Here is a 19,210-nt window from a genome sequence, read left to right as displayed (position 1 = left end):
CGCTCTTTTGGGTACTGCTCCGTTGCGGGGCGGGGGGTAAATAGGTACCGAAGCGACTGGCTTTTCTGAAGGCTGTCTTCATTCAAGTTTGCCATGTACAGTGAAGCTATCTTGTACCAAGAATAAAATAGACGTACACTACCTCGAAAAACTCACAGAGTTCCAGGGCTGAACGATCTGTCCCTCACCATGGCAGAGCCTGAGGAAGAGGTAAGTCCCTCAAGTAGTGCGAAGTGAAATGAAGTACTGACCATATTTGTACCTGCATAGGGAGCAAAAGCAATTCGGGGTGAAGAGGAGGACATTATTTCCAAAATATTTCCCGCATTCACGACAGACAAAAAGATATCCATGGCTCAAACGTCATATCTACGCATATTTGACCAGCAGGGCAGTGTCGACTGGTATAACATAAAGACTGCCACCTCCTTCGACGTTCCGAAGGGCAAAGAAACAGAAGTAATAAGTGGGAAAAGAGTCAAGTTTTATTGATGTGCCACTCGGACATTGCAAGGGCGTTCCTGATAGCATGCAAGGCTCTCGAACCGGCAGTTATGACAATGCTTCCATCTTCCTCCCTTGGCCGCAAGAAGATGTTCACGCATGTCGTGGTCGCTTCTCCTTGGCTTGCATCCTGTGCGAATTTTCTGCTGCTACTTATGGCTTCCATGACGAGCCCGGGTAACAGCTGGAGCCTCTCTATTGGCACTTGCGAAAAAGCAAATTCGACAGCATTCTGTTTTTCTTCTCGAACTATCAGTATAAGCTAGTCATATTATAGTAATACTTACCACGAGACAATTTTTCCATTAGACGGCAATATCGCTCATTGTTCGCAATATAGGGTTTGTCTGCCAGGTCGCGCAGTGCCTTCAATGTCGACGCTCTAGGCGTGAAGCAGTACATTTCATATTGTCCAAGATTGCGGAGATATTCAGTGACGGCCTGAAACCTCGTTTGACCAGATTCCGTTGGGTTAACGGATAAGATCACAGCAAGAAAGAGGTGACAATCAACATCCTGCATTTCCTCGTAAGCTTGACGGCTTCGTTTGTGGCGCCAACTGGTAATTTCAGTTGTACCCGGCAGGCTCAGTTCCCAAAGGAACGTGAGGCGGCCTGTCAGAATCTGCAGATCCTTGCAACTCAGTTCCCCATCTAATTCTCTGGCTTTCGCTTCGATTCTCTCCAAGATTTTAGGCACATAAGTGGTAGCCATGATGGGACAGTGAGTCTCTGGGATGGTGCCAAAGCGAAATGCAATGATGAAATGTAGTGTAATGTAATGTAATGTAGTGTAATGCTGTGAGTTAGCGTGGGAGGAGTTCGGTACATGTCTCAGCAGGAAAGCGCAGCTCACGTGCAACGCAAAAAGTGGGCACATCGTCGTACTGCTTACCAATCACCGCAACGTCCCAATTAGTACTCTTTACTCTACATTACATTGCACTACATTGCATTACACTGCATTGCACTGCATTGCATTGCATTGCATATATAGACGTATACATATCGTCTACCAAAAGGAAACGCGAGCAACGGGCCTACAAACCCTCAAATCTACTCATGCAAGAATTGTGATTGACAGGGTGTCGGCGCTGGTCGTGATGTCTCGCTGGCGAGTGATAGGCCGCGAGACCAGTCTTCGCTTTCCGCTCCGCCGTCTTTGTCTGTCTTGGTGAAGTGCATCTATTTAAAGGGTACTTCCTGAACTTGTTCCAGTATTACCCTTTCCTTCCTTTGCGTGGCCTCCAAAACGTTGGTTCAACCATTAAAACGGCGACGTGCTCTCCCGGGAAAATATGCAGACTGAGAATATGTATGTAGTGATATGTCCTATCGGCTCAACATTGCCGTTCGCCTTATTCACTCGACTAGGGCGCCTCTCTCCAACGTCACAGTGCACATGGCTGCCGGCGATACAAAGGCACATGAAGAAAACAACTTCAATGTGAATATATGGCAATATTCTTCAGCCAACGACTGGCCCATTGCTACCTGCTTCCAATGTGGACATCCGAAATGCGATACTCCGCCTGCAGGTAGTACCCGCGAAGAAGGACCATCGAGTAAATTGCCCCCTACTTTTACCTAAAATAATTAGCTAACCAATATAAGATACCCTGAAGAACGAAAATGATGCTGCTGGCGCACACAATGATGTCGCCAACCATGCTACCCGGTTGAAAGCCTTGCTGGCTAGATTGCCTAAGCTGGAAATCGCGGACAAAGACACTGGGAGAGGCGCGGTTCATTGCGAACAAGAGCATGACCATGCCAATGTTGCTGCCACCCCGGAGTACAGCATCTTCCCAAAAATAGAGGCGCCACTAGGTATGACGCCCATCGTATTTATCAAAGCTACTAGGCTAAATGTTACAAGGTATTCCAGAAAATGAAACTGAACGGAGAATCTCACGATCTGAGGGCGACGGACTAAGCGCTTCCCGACTGAAGGCCTTGTTGTCCACACTAGCCTCCTTGCGTTGCCCTCAATTGGCTGATCAAGACAGCGATGACAGTGATGGACCACCGCGCACGGGCGAGTCCACAGGACCAATGACTTCTCCGTCCACATCGCCGTCTTTAGAGCATGACGCAGTATATTTCGGACTCGAGGACTTTCCCGAAGACCTCTTGGATTCAATTTCAGCTACTGCTGGGATGAAGCTCATTCGCGAGGGATCTCATTAGGCGTTAGCTGCCGCCGAATTCCAAGTCCCACAGCCAATGAGGTGCGAGTGTTCAGTGGGGGCCGTCACACGGCCACCAAGTTTAAAAGGCCATAGAACCCCCGCCCCTGCAACAGACAGTCCTTTCATAGCAATGATATACAGACGCGAACAACACGAAAATGAATAACTCAAGCGAATTATATGTGGTGTATACATGCGATCAAACAGAAGTTCGGCCGCTTCTTGACACGATCGTCAAAAGTCTCCCATCACTCACTGCGACTGTGCAGGAAGAGTCACCGACCGGCAAAAAGTTACATTATAATGAGACACCTGAGATAACAAGCTTCGGTACCTTCATCGATAATAACGTGGGTGTTGCGCTGGGCGATGATCGAATTTGGCTAATTAGAACACAAGCTCTCTAATAATCCGGACGTGTTTTTCCGCCACAGCATAGAGCGAGGGGAGCTAGAACACACACCAGTCGCGGCATTTTTAGAAGGAAAGTCTTGGATCCGCGTTGAGTCGAACGAGGTCGCCATCTTGACTCCGCTCTCCAGCGAACCTGTCCACATTATGCTCTGGAAATGGAACACGACAGAGGGCGAGATTTCGGAAAAGGCAATTATCAAAAATGCTGCTAGCTCCTATCTTGTGTTGCCGGACGTTGGGTTTCGGGTTCTTCCGTGGGGGACACCGTTCCATTTGGCTGTGGTTCCGATAAAAAGGCTGGCAGAGCAGCTGCGTTCTCCTTGAAATTCACATTCTGTAACTCGTCGATGATGGGGGTGTCAACGTGTGCTATTCCGAATGTGGCTGAGAAGCCGTCGCACCTTGCGGCCCAGTCTTCGGAGCTCATTCCTTGTTCTTGCAGAAATTCCACCCACGCTTGCTCCTGCACAGGATCTGTAGTGTTACCGAAGGCTCCCGACGTAGTTTCGTCCCGTTGAGCAGTGTGAGAAGTAGATGACGGGTCTGCATTCGACCCCCTGCCGGTTTTCGAGTTCGCCGTGGCCTTTGCAGCGCTCCGTCTATGCCTCTTTGAGGCAGCATTGTCCCCGGCTGACGTTCTCTTCTGCCCGGCTGCTGCATCGGTCCGTTCACCGCCCTCAGTCTCGCCGGCAGCGGCCGCCGGATCCTGCTGGACGTTGCGGCAGGAAGACAACGCGCTCGGGAACACGAAGGCGCCCGACGATGGTGCAACCAATGTACTGCCAAACATCTGTTGGCTCCCTGCGTTGCTCACGTAGCCGCTGTCGACAGACGATTGGAGCGGCATGAAAAGAGAGCCTTCGTCGGAGGCCACAGATCCTGCCTCTTCGGCGCACTCTACATTCTGAGATGCAGAGTCGTGGTCGGTGACCGGAAGCTCACTGAGGCGCTCGAAAATCACCGATTCTGCATCGTACTCGCCAATGACCAGACGCTGAAGATCTTGTATTATAATTTGCAAGTCTTGATGGAGCTGTACCTCGGCCAATTTGATCTCCGTTGCCGTCATCTTCTCCCAGTTCTGAGTAGCAGCACGCCACCTTAGCTCAGCATGATCGAACTGGCTCGTCAAATCTAGCCCAAGCCCCGCAAGGTTCGGCAGCCCTAACAAGTTGCAGACGTCAGAAAAACTATAATCTGTCAGCTAAAATCACCCGCCGGTCTGGTAGTGCCAAAGAAATTCATACTTTCGGCGAATTGCCCAGCTCAGTAGAAAGAGGGGAAATACAACAGAAACGTTCGCCGGCAGCCCTGCCCAGTCTATGTCTACAAGAAGGCTTGCAAGATGGCGGGCGAAAGCTGGGATGGATTCGATGGGAATATTCCGCTGGGCATCAAAAAAGAGGTATGACTCTTCTGAATCGTAGGTTAGTTGATAGGCTGGCCAAACTGTCGGACTTCGGATGCATACCTTGTAAGGCTGAGCAAATGGCAAGAGCTTTGACCCCGATCACAGGTCCTAATATTGGTCCTTCCGGCGTTATTGTAGTTTGATGGGCTTTTGTCAGCTCATCTATAGTCTGATGAACTATGTGAGCTATCTTTTCCCTCCTGATGATTTCCCCTTCTTTTCTCGGTTTTCCAGATTCCGAGAATTGGGCATCACTTGCGCGTGCAACAGCAGTCGCGACAGAGCCACTGAACCAGGGTAACCATCGTGTCTTTGCATTGCTGCTATCCGTGTGCGCCGCGTCGTCGTCGAAGAGTTCATAGAGATTTTGGCCGGGATTCGTTCGAAAATCGAGGATCCGGCAGAAGAGTGTTCTTTGCTTCTTAGAAGAAACACTTGTCAAAGCCGCGATGCCGTTACGTATCTTGCGTGCGAACGTATCGCCGTGGTAGGCAAACAGCACATCCTGCCTTAGTCCCGAAATCGAATCGCGAGCGCCTTTCTCTGTGAGTTTCATGAGTGCTAAAAGCTCCCGGAAGCTTCGCGCCCGGCATTTTGGATCCTGTTCAGCCTTTGCCGCATCGAATCTCTCACTGAAATTCGAACATCGACTCTCTATTCTCGCCAAGAGCGTATCCCTTTTGTCTTCACAACTTCCTTCTTGCACAGCAAGATTTAGTCGTTTTGGGCCTCTGCGTTTGTTAGAACGACATGAAACAACAGGAAAAGTTACTCACGAATCTGTCCACGACCAGTATCCAAGCTCAATTGTCTCGCTGATGCGCAACGCAATCTTGTGTTGGGCCACCTTATGGGGAATGCGACCGCGACAGCATGGGGCCGATGAAAGCTCATAATCGCTATGGTTCTTGCCCCTTGGTTTCTTGAGCAAATCATAGCACTCATAATGTCCCTCTATTTCGATGTAAGAGTATTCCCTTGTGGCCTCTCTGCTGGCGGAACTCGCGAAGGTCTCGCCCGTGTCAAGTGCCATGGCGATGATGACATGAAAGAGTTCCTTTTCAGCCGGTCCTGTTGCTGGTTCGAAACGAAAACCGCTGGGCTGGCCGAATGCATTGGCCATGCGCATGGCTGCAGGTGACCGGACTGGCTGTCATCCCACTGATCGCACTGCCGCGATGCACGCCACAATGCCGTCGCAAGCGGAAGACCCATCAAGTCTCCCATCAAGTCTGAGCTAAAAGACTCTAATCCATGCGCCACTGAGACTTCGACAGGGGGCGAGGAATAAAAATCACTTGCGCTCCTGCAGGTTGCTAGCTTGGCCGCCCTGGCCGCCTAACATGGCCGCCTATGGCGTGGACTCGGAATGACTTCGTGCAGCAGCGGGAGGGAAGAGGCAAGCCCCACAAAAGTGAGGAGGTTTTTCGAAGACCTCCTCACTTTTATGGGGTTCATCTCCCTCCTCGTGCTCAGTCAGTCAAGCGTCATTTGGGGGGGAGTATCACATCGACAAAACTACCTACGCAATGCACAGGATCGGGCGCAAGATGACAGAGAACGCCCTAGCTCTGGCTCGACGGCTCGAGTGGACTCATATGCCACTATGACAGTAGGGTATCAGAACAGGACACAAATCTCCCACTTCCAGTTGCGCTTGTTCACCAATGTCCTCGATACGGGTAAAGTACATAGGACCCAAATGCCCCAAGCACCTACTTTTTGGGTTCAGCTTTCACCGCCGCTTTACAATGCAGTACATAGTCAATGATTTGCAAAAAGTCTCCGGTCTTTTTGTGTGCCTTGTCGGACTACTATACCACGCTGCAGCCTTCGCCAAAGCCACCCAACGCAAGGACGTCACTACCTTGCTGAAAGCTAGGTGCATCATCTACCTCGTGACGTCAACACCAGCAGTGGCATTGCTAGTGCTTTTTACGAAAGACGACGCAGAGCTGAGCAAATACATACTCCTCAACATTTTACAAGTTGGAAATGCGCTATGCACAAGTGCTGCTCCAGTAAGTACTTGCCCCTGCCTGAACTGTGTGCTGTGCTGACACGACTCTTAGGCTGAACTATGCTATAGGCTTCCTGGGCAAACCATGCCGCTTCAAGGGGTTGCGAATCAATTGATTGGGCTTGCTTCTATCGCGCAGGTAGTTATACTAGCCTTTGGATTTTGGCAATATGCCACTAGAGGATCACAGTGGCTTTGGATCGTCGTCACAATACAAACGATGGTTCTGCTCTTTGTGACTTGGCACGCTTCCCAGAATCGTCCTGCCGAGCACGAGAACACCATCGATTCCGTGGAACACGATGCTGCCCGCAGTCGCACTGCCATCTGGGTTGCGTTGAAAAGGCGGGTCTACGCAGGTTCAATCCCGATACTCTTCTCTGTTGGGCTGGCGGCGACCGAAGCATCATTTCAGGCCAAACAAGTGCCTCCATTCCATGATGTACAATATCTGTGCCATTCCATGCTTAACCTAGCGGCGATGATAGTTTTGCTGCAGTGGCCATACACTCGGGAGCGAGCGACTGAGCAGAGCCCGGTAAATGACCAGGCACAGCTGGACATGGACCGGTCCAGCAGGAACCAGTCAGCGAACAGCATTTTGCGCAAGGACGAATCCGCACTCGGACGCTCTGCGTACGAGTTGAGTTCTCTGGAGCAATCAACCAGCAATGCAAGCTCGCGGAAAACCTCTGTCGCAGCGCGGAGTCTCGTTTAGATTGTCGCTGGGAGACATGCGGCCAGTTGGTGCGTATGTATAAGACCCCTGAACTGAGGGTTAGTACTGTAGTAATCTTTATCATGTTCATTGTTGAAGTTTATCTAGAACGCAAGGACCATAGCATCAACAACTAACGAATCGAGTGGCACTCTATATTTAGATACGTAAGACGCACAAGACTCCCCGGCTTTCGATTGATCAAGAGCAGAAATCTCATCTGTTAAGTGACATAATCATTTCCCTCAATCGATGGCTGGTATAGCCCTTTCACTTTAACACTTCCAACACAACAAAGCGAAACACACCGCGCCCACGCAGGATAATGCACCCACCCGCCCATCAAACAATGTTTCAGATCGCATGGGCAATGATGAGAAGAAACTCAACAGTCTCCTTGAAAACATACATAATACAAATCATGGAAGAATTCAAGGACCTACAGCGTGAGATGGAGGACATCTCCACAGACGTTGCATCCCAATTTCCAAATGCACAGCCTCATTTTGCACGTTCTCAGGAGTGGTGTCAGAGCTTTTTGATGACTTGGCAGTTTCGTGCAATTGCTTCTTCCATATATGGCCTCTCTTCCCTCTTTCTATTTCTCAGAAACCCTCTCACTTCCAGATAGAGAAGGTGAAAGCAAGCCATGCTACTGACCGACTACTTCGCAAATATGACTGCCATTCTATCGCTTTTGGCTCAGGTACGCTCTGTTTCCTAGCACTGTGGTCTCGAATAACAAATATTAACACCATTAAGTTGCAACCCGATCCTGCTATGGCACTTGAAGCGTTTCCGTGCTATCTTTCCACCATCTACGAGGGCATCCTGCCTGTCTATCCGATTATAGCGCCAGATGACTTGAACAATCTATTTTGCTCTCTTGTTCATGAACCGACTGAGGAGAGTTTCACTGTTGTTAGTCAAGATTTCGATATTGGATTCGCCGCTACAGTACTACGCCTTGGACACCGACTATTTGAGCAGACACCGGCCGCCGCTCAGCTTCGCTATGGAGGGAACACAAACATAGATCAGTTTGAGCAGTGCAAATGGCAGCGCTTTGCAGAGTCTACTCAAACGTCTACAAAGTTACCTTGGATGATTGAAGGATTGAGTTTCACTTTCTTATACCACCTTTGTAGTGGTATACCTACGGGGAGGTTACAGACAGTTCTGTTATCTGCGTGTGAAAAGCAAGCAAGGTACACACTATGGTCATTTCACTTATTCCCTGTTGACAAAAACATTAGAATTCAGGAGCCCATCACATGGAATGAGCTGGCGAAACTGACAGGTTCTTGGCTTATGCTGTTGTAAGCCCCCCCCCATCCCCCCCAGTCTACGGATGGTCGACTAACCCCATACAGTGAGACGCAACCACTTTCTCCGACAAGCTTTTCTCTACCGATGCCAGCAATTTCGTTCCTTCTGAGTCTAGATCTGAAGCAGCTTTTTCAATGGCTGCTCCCGCAGATGGGCAATGATCTAGCTTCGAATTATGTCCGACGTTTACAATCTTGCCTGGTCCAGCATGCGATACGGCAGTCACAAAAGTCTCAACAGATATTAGAGGTCCCTCCAAGATTCGCCACAGAGGGGTCCGGCAGTATCCTTGATATTGTGGCTTGCTATCCATGGTATTCGGCCTACGTTGAGTTGGCAAGAAAACAGCTATTGGGAGATGCCCAGACAAAGCATTATGCACAAGCTTTTCTGCACGAGGTCATCAATCACCTCAACCACCTACAGAAGGACAAAAACATTTTTCGTAGGACACTGAGTTTGCAAAGGTATGACGTTGATGGCGTTGCTAGAATCACCGACTAATTAAAATAGAGAGATTGGATTCATTCGAACCGTGGCACAAGGCGCCAAGGTCCGGCTGTGCGAGCTTGACTGTGCTATATTCGCACAGCAGGAGTTGCTCCGCTTTATGGAAGTCTATATGCAAGAATACATAGGCAAAGGGCAGATGGATGAATACCGCGCGGAATCAAGCTCCTTGAAACGGATGGGGGTGACCTTTCTTGGAGGTCCATGCCTCAATGAAGACAAAAGTTGCCAGATCTATATCTAAACTGCGGGTCTGTCTGAAGGTAGTCTATACTTAACAACAATTTTCCAGCTTTAATGATAAAAGGAACCACCGCATGAAATGGAGATGTGGCGAAGGACGAGGTCTAAATTTTACGTGCTACAATCTGCAAGACGCGTCGTATCCGGAGGAAGTCTCCCAGTCTTCTCTAGGATTTGTTCCTAAAATAGCACAATTGCCTGCTCTTTTTTTTCTTCCTTTTCTTTTCTTTTTTTTTCATTTCTAAGTTTTAGTCTCTTCGAATCGACTTCATGCTTCAAATATATATATATTCGACTATCCCGAGCTGTTTTCAATTTCCGATTTCTTCTCCTAACGAACACGAATCTTCCTTCGCTTTCACAAGAGAGCCGGACAACACTCGCAGCTCGAATGCAGTGGACGGACCAGAAAGAAAACCGACATTTGCCATCCTCAACTCCTCCAGTCGACTATAGGCCACAGCCAGGTGGTTTTCCTCTTGATTATACATCACTTAGACGTGAAGGGATGCAATCTGTCTCTAAACCCGTTGTGCGCAACGGGGATGGCAGAGTTTCACGAGTCAATTTGGTTGGCAGAGATGGATATGTCCGTGTATGTCGAACCCCAGGACCATTAAATGACTATTGGACTAATTATTTAGTACTGTCGGCAATGCGAAACACAGTTTGAACTTCAAGTTGATTTATTCATTCATTACAGGAAGGAGCATCACATGCTTTGGCAATGTATGGAGATGGGATACTTCACATGCTTGATAGATGGCTGCAAGCTTAAGTTTAAGAGCGCTGCAGAAGTTCGGAGACACCAAGAAGAGGAACACCCCCATGAGAATCAGTTTTATCTTGAGTGGCGAACATGAGCACAAGCTTCCCAGTGAGCACATGCCAGTCCATCCCATTAAACGTGGGACTCTGGTTCTGACTCTCAGGGCGTGCCAATATATTTCTTTAGACATCGAAATGTATATAACCTTAAGAAAGCACACCTCGACTAAGGGACTTGCGCAATAGTTTTCTTGTATATCACACGATCATGCATGTGTTCGATACTATCTTGGTCGGGGCTTGCGAGACACATGCGATTCCAAAGAGGTCCCTCTCACTTCTTCACTCAACCATTGCAGTCTGCCCTAAACATGCAGAGTACTGGATCACTGAATTGTGGGAGTTTTTAAAGGATCCGACCCAGGAGAGGTGATTACTTGACTTCATAAGACTAGAATATAACTAATTAGAACCTTCAGCTCCGCTCAACACCTTCAAAGTCTTCTTAGGGGCCTAGAGATGTTTGAACCGTCAAAGTTAGAAGAAACTGTTGATGTTTCTACTGGAAAACTTGTCGAGGAGGTTTTTGAGGATATCATCAATGTCACTTTCGACATAGAAAATTCTGTTGTGGAATGCCACTGCAGCTCAACTTGGGAGAGGGAAGCTGCGGCTCGCGCACAGGTTCACGCCATGGCCTATGAAGCGTTGTCACATTTTACTCGTCTTCTGCAAGGCATATGTATTGTCAATGTGGAGCTGCAGGATAGCGGCGATACGTCAACGTTTGTTCAGCGAACTGCTGGCGAATGAGTCGGCACAGTGGCGGCATATAGCAGCTAATTCCGAGTATATAAAGTCATCCTGCGCGTCCTGCTCTGTTTTCTTCGCGTGTCACTCATATGCTTCACCCTGATACTGTCTGGACAAGTCATGAACTCTACCACACCGCTCAACGGCGCGGTTGGCGCTTCAAGCCATGATGGAGCGCAAGGACAGCCGCAGGAACCCCCTTTTGCTGAACCTCTATTCAGCACGATTTCTACTGATGTGGGAATGATTAGCCTTTTGGAAGATATCCAAGGGTATTACGCCAGTGAGCCGACCGTGGAGTCATCTTTCCCTAGTTGGGGAATGACTGACGGATATTCTCGCGTAAGATGAGCCTTGCACGACACAAAATAGACCACTAACTAGAATAGATATGTCAAATTTGTCGACAAAGTTTCGCGATGCAAGTGGATCTTTTTATTCACTATAGAAGTGCTCATTCTATTTTATGGAGAAAGATGAAAAATGAGCGCGTCCAGTGTCTATTCAAAGGGGTTGCAGATCGAACGAAGAAACCCTGTCTGCGTCAGTTTGCGAATGTAAATGAGATGAGAGCCCACCAAAAGAGAATACACACGACAGATAATAATTTTTATCTCGAGGCGCGTGGAGAACTTGGAGGCAAAGGTGTCTAGTGCGGTTTTCTGCTGTGGTTGGAGTCTAGCAAAAGTGTGGACAGAAACTATAAATATAAACGCACTGCCGGCGCTCATTCTTCTACACATCACCCTGATCCTTCAAAGACACCAACCATGGACGAGTCTCTAACCGGAACTTTGCATCGAGCGACCAACCTTGCTTCAAAAGGCACGAACGGCCCAATTACACTATGGGGCATCACACGAAATGCAAGAGACCTCGTCTCTTTTTCAACGGAAATTAAACCGGCCACAGCCGAGCTTCTGCCATATGTCGGGCTGGCGCTGCCAATTTCAACGCTGAAAGAAACAGACGAATACGAAGATACATTATGGAACATGCTCCAGCATACCCCTGGGGAAATAGTTGCCAAGGAGAAGCGTGATGAGAAAGATGGTCTGACGGTTGTCGCGATCGCTACCATTGCGGTACTTTGTGCGAACTGCGGCCTCTATCCCGCCGATCACGTCGAATTGAAAAATATCGCCAGTCTGCTATGGGATTGTAAACTGGCGGCGGCATTGAAAATGTTTTACATTCCTGATAAGCCACGGAAGAGGACTGTTGTGCCTGACTCAACGGCAGGGTCCGAGTGCGATGGAGACACCGAGGACAACTCTGACGCCTTAACCGATGATGTGTACCAGGAAAACGTAGATCGGTATTGCCGCGGTGCCGATGCTACAGGGATAAAGGACAACACTTCTCACGATGACGGAAAATAGGCTGTGGCGAGGAGCATGCTCTGTGGGTGGATACAGCTGTGTTATTTTGCTGTAAAGCTTGCTCCATACATCAATTGATACTTTCTATGCTCTAGAGCTATCTTTTCAATATAAAAACCTTGCTAGTCCAAGCCTTTTAGCTACTGCATCATGACCTGAAAAGGCTTTTCATTTGAAAGGGCTGAACTGCGCGACTCTTGAGGAAACCAAGCCGTTGTGCAAGATGTCTTGGAAACCATTGACCAACATGCCTGGTACTTGCCATCACGTTGAAGAATGATTCAACGACTCCATCCTAACGTACAAGGGGCGCGACGTGCAGCTTGACTGGTGAATATAACTAGTCTGATCTGCCCACGGCTAGCTACGTCTTCTTTTATCCTCCGTCTTACAGAACGTGTCACACCCTATACCAGCCAAAAACATGGAAGACCAAAGAATCATTCCTCCGATTACGGAACACTTTAACAAGGTAAGCGCTCGCACTTTTGGATGAATTCTGGTACTAAAACTTGCATGCAGAAACCTTATTTCCGGTTGCTTCTGCAAATCGATGTCCCAGTCCTACTAAACGCTAGCCCGTTACAGTGGCTAGATCACCAGACTATACATCTAGCCAAACAAGCCGTTTTTCTTCTGCTGCACTTCAAAGAAAGTTCGGATAAAGCTGAAAAGTATAGAGAAGACGCGTCTACCTTCTACAACTCCGCTGTCGAGCAGCTGGGACGGTGCAAATGGGGAACTGGTCACTTTGACATTTGTGCCCTATACTTATGCATATATGAGGCAATTAGGGGAAACGAAGAGGGTGCTGAAGTGCATTTGAAATATCTTTTGAACTCTACTCGACATGATTCTTACAAGTTTGTCTGTTTTTTCATGAGTTTGCTGCCACCAGAGTGGGAATGTTATGATTGTAGAATAGGTCACCGCCCATCGACAGTGTATGAGAAGTATCGAAATACGACAGAATGAACTCTGATTGTCAGCGTATTTCAGTATATCTGCAGCCAGTAAAGAAGAAATTGGAGCAGATCATGAGTGGAGGTGTTAGGCCCTTGACCAGAGTCGCCGGATAACCAAACGCTTCCACTGTGTATATATAAGAGGCAGTGCCTTGCGCTACACAATCATGATGCATATTTTCTTTCTCACGAGATAATAACGTTTGAGAGCAGATTTATAGACGGTATTTATGTCTAACAAGACAGCGTATGGAAAATTTACAGACTTGCCGAGCACTCTTTGTGCCCTTTATACGCGGCAGGTTATCCTAGCGGTATTTGCAGAGACCTGTTGTCTCGACGCAGAATCCCTAGCGAACGAAACGCTAGAGCTTCTCCCGGACAGCTGTCGATGCTCATTGGTATTGGTCAAATTCCACTGTTCTATCGCCTCAATTCCCCTTCACAATGGTACTTTAAGTACAGGCTCGCTCTCTTTGAGTCAAAACGTCCTAGAAGTCATTCGCCTCGGTCGGGAAACATGGGAGTGGAAGCAAGAGAACAATGACGAAGTCGAGTTGTGCAAAGTTCTGGTCAGTAGCACTAACATACTCCCTCTTTTGATGCTAATCCGACATAGGTTGAAATGAAGACGGCGATCCACAGCATAGCTAAGCGCCATGATATCCCAGTGAAGACCTGGAACTTATCTGAAGAGGAAAGCTGTTGGGAGCTTTATGTGTTCATTCGAGGCTTATCTATTTCTGGGCAGTGATACGATGATCTCGGTACAGATGTCGCTGCAAACAACTCCGATGACGTTCCGCACTGATGGCAAATTGTTTGCCAGCATAGCCTCAAGACTCCTTTCTAGACATTATAAAGAGTTGGAACATACTCTCTTCTACTGGCCATGCACTCTTCATCTTCATTTCCTTATACTATCGTTTCTTATTCTGCTATCCCTCCAGTTATGCCGTTTCAGTATCCTCAGAATCTTGATTCATTCTACTCAACATTTCGGCCGTACGATGCTGGCCTTCATTATCTGACACGTATTGGCATCTTACCGTCGCAATACATATATAAGCTACCTTGCAGCACCGATGCACTAGAAACAGCGTTCATTGGGAACCCTTCATTGCCTGTTATTCAGTATATATGCCGTCTTGGCCTCTCACTCACTGGTTCAATTATCGGAGAGCCTCCCGATCTTCTCCGACATGTGCAAGGGTTAGCAACACTTGACGCGAACATCTACATCGCGCTCCAAATCCTTGAAGCACTTGTATTGCAACGCTCTGGTTCACTTCTATATGAGCAAGCCTTAGAGGAACTTCGGCATCACATCTGCAAAGAGAGGTAGGTTAGAAAGACGCCATTCTAGTGCGCGGCTAATTTAAGCAGGTTAGCCGACAGAGTCCGTGACCAGAATTCACATAATATTGTGTGGGCTTATTGGCAGCTAATATTGTGAGGACGGCTGACGCGCTGGTAACGGTTATAAACTAACTGAACAAATAGCGAAGGGGAAAACTCACCATTTCTACGTCACGATTGGACAGCCATCGTCGTTGAACTTCAATCTTTAACGATTCCTGATGAGCTTGAATCACCGTGGGCGTATCAATCTGCAAAGTATCTAGAAGGATTCTGCGAGCTATACACCGCCCGGGGCACACCAGGAGTGAAAGTCTCTATGCTTTTCTTACGTCCCTACCCGGACGATAGTTACGAGTCACTTAAAGACCTTTTTATTAGGATCTCCTTCGCTATGCTACATATTGAGTCGTTATCTCCTGGCCAAAGGGAAGAGCTTCTTGGAGACTACGGCGTGTATCTACGTTCATGCCCATTGGCTTCGCCAAAATCTCGGCTTAGGGGCTTTCGGCGGTAAGTAAGATACCCGTCTAGGCCAATTTTAGAATTACTTCTGATCTTATTACAGCGAGTACTTCGTTCTGAACACGTTCTACTGGCTTCATAACCACTTCAAAACGGGGGCATCGATGGATGAATGGAGGACTTGGCGACAGAGTCTAGAGAGCTTTATTGTATTACACTCTCAACTTGGCGGTGTCTCCTCATGGGCAACTTACACTGATACACTTTTGTGTGCAGATTAGAAATGATGATGCTAGCTACGTTTAGTTTGTTACCTAATCGTTCTCTCGTGCCTTTCAATACTCTCGACCTTTGTTCTATTCACCGCATGGTGATCCCATCGCTACCATCGCTAGCTCCTGACACTTTAAATGTGGCTGTGGATAGATGTATAGTGTATTCGGCAACGGGGAATTGATTACTCGAGATGAGTGAGAGACTTGAAGTCAGCACTGATGAGTTTTGTCAGTTGACGTAAAAGTAGCGTAGAGACAACAGAGTGTGCCGAAAAATATAAAAGAGGCGTCGTGTTCTGCGATATCAGCAACGAATCATTGCTCTCCTCATCTCCATTCTGAAAATGGTCGTCACACATCAGCTTCTCGGTATCAGCGGGGATAGAAAGGTATCACATATATTCATACTTAGACTTACAGACGACTAACAAAACGAAGGACTCAACGCCTACCAAGCTGGATATATGGACGAAAGTGGAGGGCAAGCTCACGTATGAGCTGCCGGAACATGATATAGTGTTAAACACGTATGACAGTAATCGCTATTCTTTGACAGCCACCGAGTTTGCGAAAGATGAAAACACTAAAGTGCAAAGCACTGAACATCATCAACATCGGGTCAAATGGATTGGAGCTGTACTCAGACATATCGAGAAGAAGCTTGGGAATGAGAAATTCGGAACGCACTTGAAAGGCATCTCTGATTGCGTCGGCTTTAAGGGCAAGAATTATATATTAATACTTGCTCCGTTTGGGACAAGCCCGAAACGCATTCAAGAGCTAGATGAAGTGACTAGTACGGACGGTGAGCTCATAATAGTCCTCTAGGCAGACTTCTTTCCAAAGTACCTAAGAGAGCACCTCTCGCTCCTTCCAAGCATCCAAAAAGTATCAGACAAGCAACATCATTCCAAGCATCTTTCATCATGTCTGTTCCACCTTCGCCAGGCCACCCCCATGATCTCAGCGACCAGGATCGACACAACGAAAGCTTCTGCAACAGTATTGATGTCGTGTTGGTAGAACGCCTGGCTGCTCGTCATAATGGTGACAAGTTTTGTCGCATATCGTGTATCGCAGCAAATGGCTATACATTCTCGTGTTACAAGGTCGTCTTTCCAGACGACGGCGAGGAGTGGGTGGTTCGCATCACCGTGCCGTCGCTGCTCGGAAACGAGTGGGATGTTGTCCGGACTGAGGTTGCGACTACGAGGTATGCGCATTTCAAAAGTGTTGCGATTGTTCCCCTTGGCTAACACGGTTGGACCAGATATCTTCAGCGCCACACCTCGATTCCTGTTCCTACGGTCCGCGCTTACGGAACTGGCGAGCGCCTAACCTCGGATCCGTTCAAGACGCAGTCATGGATCATCAGCGACAGGCTCCGTGGCAAGCCTCTCACAAATGATCATCTGTTCCTCATGACCCGAGAGAAGCGCTTGCGATGCTTCTCGCAGCTCGGGGACGTGCTTGCGCAACTGCAGGAGCTGACATTTCCCAAGACGGGCTCGATGTATCCAGATGAATCGGACGACACAAAGGAACAGATTGGCCCTTCCCTCTGCCGCGCGGACCAGATCCTCGCCATTCGAGATGGCGTTGTACGAAGCCGGCCCACCTTCACCACGGCCTGGGATTCGATCGAGCATCATCTCATGGCCACGAGGGGCCCCGCTGACCTGAGAGTTGCCCGCCGCAGCAACGAAGTTCAAGATGAAATTGCGCGTCAGGTTGTGGCATTGGACGCTGTGAATCGCCACGTCCGTGACGAGAACCAGTCCTTCTGGAGGGAGGACAGGGGATTTTCTCTGAGCCACCCCAGCTTGATAAGCGATCGCATCTTCGTCGATGACGACGGCAATATACAAGGCATCGTCCAATGGGCCTTTACGGAAATTTTGCCCCGCCAACTTTGCCACCCGCCGGATTTGGTCTTGGGTACTTGCTCCACGCCAAGCGAGAGGCAGTTCAACGACGTCTGGAAAGAGTTTCTCGAGGCCATTACTCCGGACCACTCCTACCACAAACACTTGCAGTACTACTTGGATAACGAGAAGCATATAGGATTCTCTTGCATGCTGCGCTCTCCCACCTATGCAGCCATCATTTACTTCTGGGACAAGGTATATGACGCGCAGCACCAGCAGCCCCCGAAGGAGATGATGACCGAGTTCTTCAGCAAGCCGGAGAACCAAGCCGAGCTGGACAGGCGGGTGGCGGATCAAAAGCAGCATTCGGACGACGTTATTGTCAGACAGGCCTCCGCGATGGAGCCGAAACTAGAGAAGGTCCGAAACTGGTTCATGGCGGTCCAGGACTTAGTGATTACTGCTTCAAAGTCCGGCAACTACATACATGATCCTTTTTCGGTCTCGCCTGTCTTGTCTGCCCACTCTGGTGGCTCTCCCGTTCCGTCTCGGCGCTCCAGCAAGTCTGCCGAGTGACCATGTCCAATAGGTAGTTACAGTACGCATAGTCCGATCAAAACGAGGATTGTTTTTTCATAACATTTTCTAAAAGATAAAAGTATTTTTTTGCGGACGCTTTTTTATTGTCGCTCGACTTTTTGTGATTTCTGCTAGGTTTGACGACCCCTCTGTATTTGGCTTCATGTACAGTCATGCCAAATTTGTTCCATTTCCTTTGCGTAAATATATTAAAAATCCGGCCAGTCCCTTTTTTCGCATCCCTTAACCTCCTCTTCAACACAATAGAGATTGTGCATAATTTACAATGCAGAGCATTATTGGTGTCCTTAGCAAACTGTCTTTCACCGACTGCGACCCACTATAATTGAGCGCCCAAGACCCATAAACAGCGCCTATATTCTCCGAAAGCCAGGCCAGTGTACGAGAGTACACCGATAATGATTTTGAAGTGTATAATCTGTTTTCGCGTAAATAACCCATATTGCCGGCTTATGTTCTACCACATTTGAAGCTACACGAATGATGGGCAGCGCTTTCGTATGAATGATTTCTCGAGCAGTAGATCAACTTAATGAACCCGGCTGCTCATAGTACTGTGTCTGAGCCCGAGCTGCGGACAGACATCAATTTTCAGTAGAACTCCAAGTTGTAGCTCGGCTTGGCCGCCACTCTGTGCTTTTCATGATACGTCTATATCGTGGTTTAATTTTCCCTCCGAGGCAAGTTTTCACGCGATCAAAATCTAAATTTTCAACCACATCCACAGCGCTAGGCACCGATACCGGAAAACGGAGCAGCGACACAGCATCAGGCGCAGATCACGTATATACCCTACACGTATGTGCAACTAGGGATAGAACTAAATCCACTGCGACATTATAGAGTTTATATTGGCCATAGAAAAGACCTTTTTAAGTTGCTCATCTTCTTTCCATTTAAATCGTGCTCATCAACATTCGCCTATTGCGCTTAAAGAACTTGTCACAGCTGACCTCCACACCAAATCTGGCCACACCACTCACTTTCCCCATTCATGCGGCAGAAACTACCATGAACTTACACTTTTCTAAAATAGCAATTGCTATTAGTGGCAGGAGCCCAGATTGTGATAATCTAGACGCGAGTGACTACAAAAACCCATTCTCACAGCGTAAGTCCATATCATAGCACTCTATATTTCGTCATTGTTTTTACAAACTTGGGGTTATTAATATATGAAGAAATACTATGATTATTCGCTAACAAAACTAACAGGCTCTAAGGATTATAAATGTCAGTGTCATTGCGGATGCAGAGAGTTCACGATGGCGCCGCCTTCCAAAGAGGGATATGTCCTCTGTGACATTTGCTTTCAGTGGCATCAAAAACAGCATACAAGCATAAAATTGTAAATAGAGCATATGCTTAGTTGGCA

General features: G+C 48.0%; 13 protein-coding genes across 13 annotated transcripts; 12 read left to right on the top strand and 1 right to left on the bottom strand.

The window, feature by feature from the left end:
• Nucleotides 1-189: 189 nt before the first annotated feature.
• LMH87_001488 (uncharacterized protein) lies at nt 190-492 on the top strand (the record flags this gene model as incomplete). The annotated part of the gene is made up of 2 exons (XM_056192771.1): nt 190-210; nt 271-492. The coding sequence occupies 2 exons, from the start codon at nt 190-192 to the stop codon at nt 490-492; spliced, it is 243 nt and encodes an 80-aa protein (XP_056049874.1).
• Nucleotides 493-1,801: 1,309 nt separating this feature from the next.
• Nucleotides 1,802-2,693, top strand: LMH87_001487 (uncharacterized protein; the record flags this gene model as incomplete). The annotated part of the gene is made up of 4 exons (XM_056192770.1): nt 1,802-1,818; nt 1,878-2,068; nt 2,118-2,333; nt 2,383-2,693. The coding sequence occupies 4 exons, from the start codon at nt 1,802-1,804 to the stop codon at nt 2,691-2,693; spliced, it is 735 nt and encodes a 244-aa protein (XP_056049873.1).
• Nucleotides 2,694-2,853: 160 nt separating this feature from the next.
• Nucleotides 2,854-3,433, top strand: LMH87_001486 (uncharacterized protein; the record flags this gene model as incomplete). Its single annotated transcript, XM_056192768.1, has 3 exons — nt 2,854-2,904; nt 2,965-3,045; nt 3,095-3,433. The coding sequence occupies 3 exons, from the start codon at nt 2,854-2,856 to the stop codon at nt 3,431-3,433; spliced, it is 471 nt and encodes a 156-aa protein (XP_056049872.1).
• A 3-nt stretch (nt 3,434-3,436) lies between these two features.
• LMH87_001485 (uncharacterized protein) lies at nt 3,437-5,649 on the bottom strand (the record flags this gene model as incomplete). Its single annotated transcript, XM_056192769.1, has 5 exons — nt 3,437-3,443; nt 3,511-4,299; nt 4,357-4,525; nt 4,581-5,251; nt 5,297-5,649. 5 exons carry the CDS (start codon nt 5,647-5,649, stop codon nt 3,437-3,439), a joined length of 1,989 nt encoding a protein of 662 aa, XP_056049871.1.
• Nucleotides 5,650-6,187: 538 nt separating this feature from the next.
• LMH87_001484 (uncharacterized protein) lies at nt 6,188-7,523 on the top strand (the record flags this gene model as incomplete). The annotated part of the gene is made up of 5 exons (XM_056192767.1): nt 6,188-6,541; nt 6,593-7,176; nt 7,242-7,317; nt 7,367-7,425; nt 7,487-7,523. 5 exons carry the CDS (start codon nt 6,188-6,190, stop codon nt 7,521-7,523), a joined length of 1,110 nt encoding a protein of 369 aa, XP_056049870.1.
• Nucleotides 7,524-7,934: 411 nt separating this feature from the next.
• LMH87_001483 (uncharacterized protein) lies at nt 7,935-9,341 on the top strand (the record flags this gene model as incomplete). Its single annotated transcript, XM_056192765.1, has 6 exons — nt 7,935-7,964; nt 8,021-8,179; nt 8,249-8,466; nt 8,515-8,577; nt 8,632-9,054; nt 9,101-9,341. 6 exons carry the CDS (start codon nt 7,935-7,937, stop codon nt 9,339-9,341), a joined length of 1,134 nt encoding a protein of 377 aa, XP_056049869.1.
• A 580-nt stretch (nt 9,342-9,921) lies between these two features.
• On the top strand, nt 9,922-10,921 carry LMH87_001482 (uncharacterized protein; the record flags this gene model as incomplete). Its single annotated transcript, XM_056192764.1, has 4 exons — nt 9,922-9,935; nt 9,985-10,069; nt 10,434-10,537; nt 10,588-10,921. The coding sequence occupies 4 exons, from the start codon at nt 9,922-9,924 to the stop codon at nt 10,919-10,921; spliced, it is 537 nt and encodes a 178-aa protein (XP_056049868.1).
• Nucleotides 10,922-11,242: 321 nt separating this feature from the next.
• Nucleotides 11,243-11,574, top strand: LMH87_001481 (uncharacterized protein; the record flags this gene model as incomplete). The annotated part of the gene is made up of 3 exons (XM_056192763.1): nt 11,243-11,263; nt 11,311-11,478; nt 11,542-11,574. The coding sequence occupies 3 exons, from the start codon at nt 11,243-11,245 to the stop codon at nt 11,572-11,574; spliced, it is 222 nt and encodes a 73-aa protein (XP_056049867.1).
• A 117-nt stretch (nt 11,575-11,691) lies between these two features.
• LMH87_001480 (uncharacterized protein) lies at nt 11,692-12,303 on the top strand (the record flags this gene model as incomplete). The annotated part of the gene is made up of 3 exons (XM_056192762.1): nt 11,692-12,107; nt 12,164-12,170; nt 12,226-12,303. The coding sequence occupies 3 exons, from the start codon at nt 11,692-11,694 to the stop codon at nt 12,301-12,303; spliced, it is 501 nt and encodes a 166-aa protein (XP_056049866.1).
• A 424-nt stretch (nt 12,304-12,727) lies between these two features.
• Nucleotides 12,728-14,022, top strand: LMH87_001479 (uncharacterized protein; the record flags this gene model as incomplete). The annotated part of the gene is made up of 4 exons (XM_056192761.1): nt 12,728-12,775; nt 12,826-13,031; nt 13,729-13,840; nt 13,888-14,022. 4 exons carry the CDS (start codon nt 12,728-12,730, stop codon nt 14,020-14,022), a joined length of 501 nt encoding a protein of 166 aa, XP_056049865.1.
• Nucleotides 14,023-14,160: 138 nt separating this feature from the next.
• On the top strand, nt 14,161-15,398 carry LMH87_001478 (uncharacterized protein; the record flags this gene model as incomplete). Its single annotated transcript, XM_056192760.1, has 5 exons — nt 14,161-14,609; nt 14,655-14,720; nt 14,772-15,140; nt 15,196-15,301; nt 15,369-15,398. The coding sequence occupies 5 exons, from the start codon at nt 14,161-14,163 to the stop codon at nt 15,396-15,398; spliced, it is 1,020 nt and encodes a 339-aa protein (XP_056049864.1).
• A 313-nt stretch (nt 15,399-15,711) lies between these two features.
• Nucleotides 15,712-16,195, top strand: LMH87_001477 (uncharacterized protein; the record flags this gene model as incomplete). The annotated part of the gene is made up of 3 exons (XM_056192759.1): nt 15,712-15,756; nt 15,806-15,894; nt 15,964-16,195. The coding sequence occupies 3 exons, from the start codon at nt 15,712-15,714 to the stop codon at nt 16,193-16,195; spliced, it is 366 nt and encodes a 121-aa protein (XP_056049863.1).
• Nucleotides 16,196-16,293: 98 nt separating this feature from the next.
• On the top strand, nt 16,294-17,811 carry LMH87_001476 (uncharacterized protein; the record flags this gene model as incomplete). Its single annotated transcript, XM_056192758.1, has 2 exons — nt 16,294-16,580; nt 16,638-17,811. The coding sequence occupies 2 exons, from the start codon at nt 16,294-16,296 to the stop codon at nt 17,809-17,811; spliced, it is 1,461 nt and encodes a 486-aa protein (XP_056049862.1).
• Between the last annotated feature and the right edge of the window lie 1,399 nt (nt 17,812-19,210).

The sequence above is a fragment of the Akanthomyces muscarius genome, chromosome 3 (assembly GCF_028009165.1).
Source record: "Akanthomyces muscarius strain Ve6 chromosome 3, whole genome shotgun sequence".
NCBI lineage: Eukaryota > Fungi > Ascomycota > Sordariomycetes > Hypocreales > Cordycipitaceae > Akanthomyces > Akanthomyces muscarius.
The sequence above is the reverse complement of the archived record's forward strand: the minus strand, read 5'-3'. Positions and strand labels throughout refer to the sequence as shown.